Here is a 2,462-nt window from a genome sequence, read left to right as displayed (position 1 = left end):
AGTTGCAAATACTTTATTCCAAGTTCAACAGTTAGAGGTCTTTTCTTTTTTTAAAGTAATTCATCCGCTGCCCTCAAAATCTGACACCAGAATGCTGTTAGGTTGCTAAACTGTGTCCGACTCTTCGCAGCCACATGGACGGTAGCTCACCAGGCTCCTCTGTCCATGGGATTTTTCAGGCAAGAACACTGAAGTGGGTTGCCATTTCCTTCTCCAGGGGATCTTCCCAACCCAGGGATCAAACCTGTGTCTCCCGCATAGCAGGTGGATTCTTTACCACCCAGCCACAGAGAGAGCCCGATGCTGGAATAGAAGCATTTTAAAAGGCGTGTACTTGGAAGTGAGTATATCTCCAAAAAAGGGGAAAGGGAAGAATGCATGAGAGTCGAAAACCCTTACACAGTCAATGTCAATGTCACAAGGGCCAACAGCTTCAAATCTCAAGACTGAAAATCACGAAAATTCCATGTACAGAGGAGCCTGGTGGGCTACAGCCCATGGGATCACAGAGTCAGGCACGACGGTACGACTAACACTTTCATTTTCAAATCATGAATGCATCTCTCCTTTGCAAGACGATTCAATTCACTGGCCGTTACCCACTAGTAACAAGTAGGAAACTTCACCCTCATTCTACATAGACCTTTGACCTTGGGTTGGTGCTTCAAGGATTAAAAAATAGAATTTTGCCTTCAATCATATACTTCCACAGAGGCAGCTAGGCTTTGGAGTCAGACTTTGGACTGAATTCTGACTCCACACGTACAAGTCCACCAATTTGGAAAGTTACTTCATTTCTTAACTGTACGTCCACTTCGCCACCTCTCCTCTCCCAAGTCTTCTTGCTATGAAATATAAATGCAGTCATTCACTCACTGGATTTGAAAGTTCTATATGTGAGACATGTGACTTCTTAGTTTTACTCCTAAAACCTTAGGCAATAACTAATAATAACAAGCTAACATGCACACACAGGAATGTACTCACCTCGCTTGTCATCTGGTTCCTGTTTGGTTTTAACAAGATCAACTTGTCTCCCAGTTATACCTAAGGCTGCCAAATCAATTACACCTTTCTGACTACTGTCACGGAGATGACTCTGATCCCCTGTATTGGCCTTTGCTTTGTTAGATTTCATCGTGAAGTCTTTCAGAGCCAAAAGCTTCTCTTCCTCTTCCTCTGTCATCCCCTAAACACAAATAAAACCATATGTCCTAGGTTATTTTGCAAGTCATAAGAGGCCTCAAAACGACTAACAACTGAAGGGTCAAACCACTCAATTTAAAATTTAAGAGTCACAACAGTAAAATGAAGCAAGCCGAGGCAAGAGAAAAAGAAATGATCGATACAGAACAACATTACTCTGATCTCCGAGGACACTCTCCCTCTATTGGGCAGTTTCTACTTTGTATCATGATTTATAATCTTCACATTCTTTCTAAAAGGCAACATTCAAATATAATTCGCCTTTGAAATCTCCAAAGAACTTAACACAGTGCCTGGTAGATCTTTCATCTATAACTCTGAATAAACAGACCTTTAGTATCGGAACAAAAATTCTGCAAGTACAGTATGAAGCAGAAGAAAGCGTGTGTGCTTGCACTTTGTCCCTAGATGTGCTGGAACATGTGGTGGGACACTGCTGTGAAGGCACTCTGTGATACAGAAAGCATTCTGAGCGTTCTGAACACACGCCTCATGGACGGACAGGCAAATGGAAGCAACACGCTTGCATTCTGAAGGTAACAGGAAGACTAGAGGCAGGCCGCTTGGGTTCAAATTCCAGCCGCACCACTTACACCCTGTATGGCCGTCAGCAAGCCACCCACTTTCTCTGGACTCTATTTACCTTTGAGGATAATTCCCAGCACCCATCTTATAAGACTAGTATAAACTTTCAGTAAGTTAATCCACATAAGACAAACCACTTCAAGTCAAGTGAAGGCAAGTCGCTCAGTCGTGTCCGACTCTTTGCGACCCCATCGACTGCAGCCTGCCAGGCTCTGCTGTCCATGGGATTTTCCAGGCAATAGTACTGGAGTGGATTGCCACTTCCTCCTCCAGGGAATCTTCCCAACCCAGGGCTCAAACCCGGGTCTCCCGCATTGTAGACAGAGGCTTTACCCTCTGAGCCACCAGGGAAGGCCAATGAATACTCATTTCAATAATGAATTCGATGTGCAAAGTAAACATTCTGGTACTTGGAGCAGTTCTGCATTTTCTTGACTTTCCAACCTCCACAAACTCCTGGAGAGTGTTTTTATTATGCAAATTAAAAAATTAATCAAATGACAATTCCCTAAGGCCTCAGTCTAAAATCCCTCTAAAACTGGAGCTTAAAGTAATAGTCACAATCCACTGGCACAAGAGGAAACTCCACTCGAGAAAGTCAAAAAGCGAAGAAATAAGGACATAAAATAACATTAAAGTATAATACTTGCACCACATCCTTGACAATTTTT

General features: G+C 42.9%; 1 protein-coding gene across 1 annotated transcript; it reads right to left on the bottom strand.

The window, feature by feature from the left end:
* Positions 1–744: 744 nt before the first annotated feature.
* Positions 745–1,251, bottom strand: LOC120859985 (phosphoinositide 3-kinase regulatory subunit 4-like). Its single transcript, XM_040235859.1, has 2 exons — positions 988–1,251; positions 745–845 (listed from the first exon to the last, which is right to left on the bottom strand). The coding sequence occupies exons 1-2, from the start codon at positions 1,184–1,186 to the stop codon at positions 799–801; spliced, it is 246 nt and encodes an 81-aa protein (XP_040091793.1). The 5' UTR covers positions 1,187–1,251; the 3' UTR covers positions 745–798.
* Positions 1,252–2,462: the final 1,211 nt, after the last annotated feature.

This window comes from Oryx dammah, unplaced genomic scaffold (genome assembly GCF_014754425.2).
Source record: "Oryx dammah isolate SB20612 unplaced genomic scaffold, SCBI_Odam_1.1 HiC_scaffold_5523, whole genome shotgun sequence".
NCBI lineage: Eukaryota > Metazoa > Chordata > Mammalia > Artiodactyla > Bovidae > Oryx > Oryx dammah.
Note: the sequence above shows the minus strand (reverse complement) of the source record. Positions and strands in the feature narration are given on the sequence as shown.

Excerpts from the sequence above, each read along its gene's own strand:
- LOC120859985 (XM_040235859.1), bottom strand. The coding sequence starts at position 1,186 with ATGACAGAGGAAGAGGAAGAGAAGCTTTTGGCTCTGAAAGACTTCACG. Across the intron at positions 846-987 it reads GGAACCAGATGACAAGCGAG|CAAGAAGACTTGGGAGAGGA; the intron begins GTGAGTACATTC and ends TATATTTCATAG.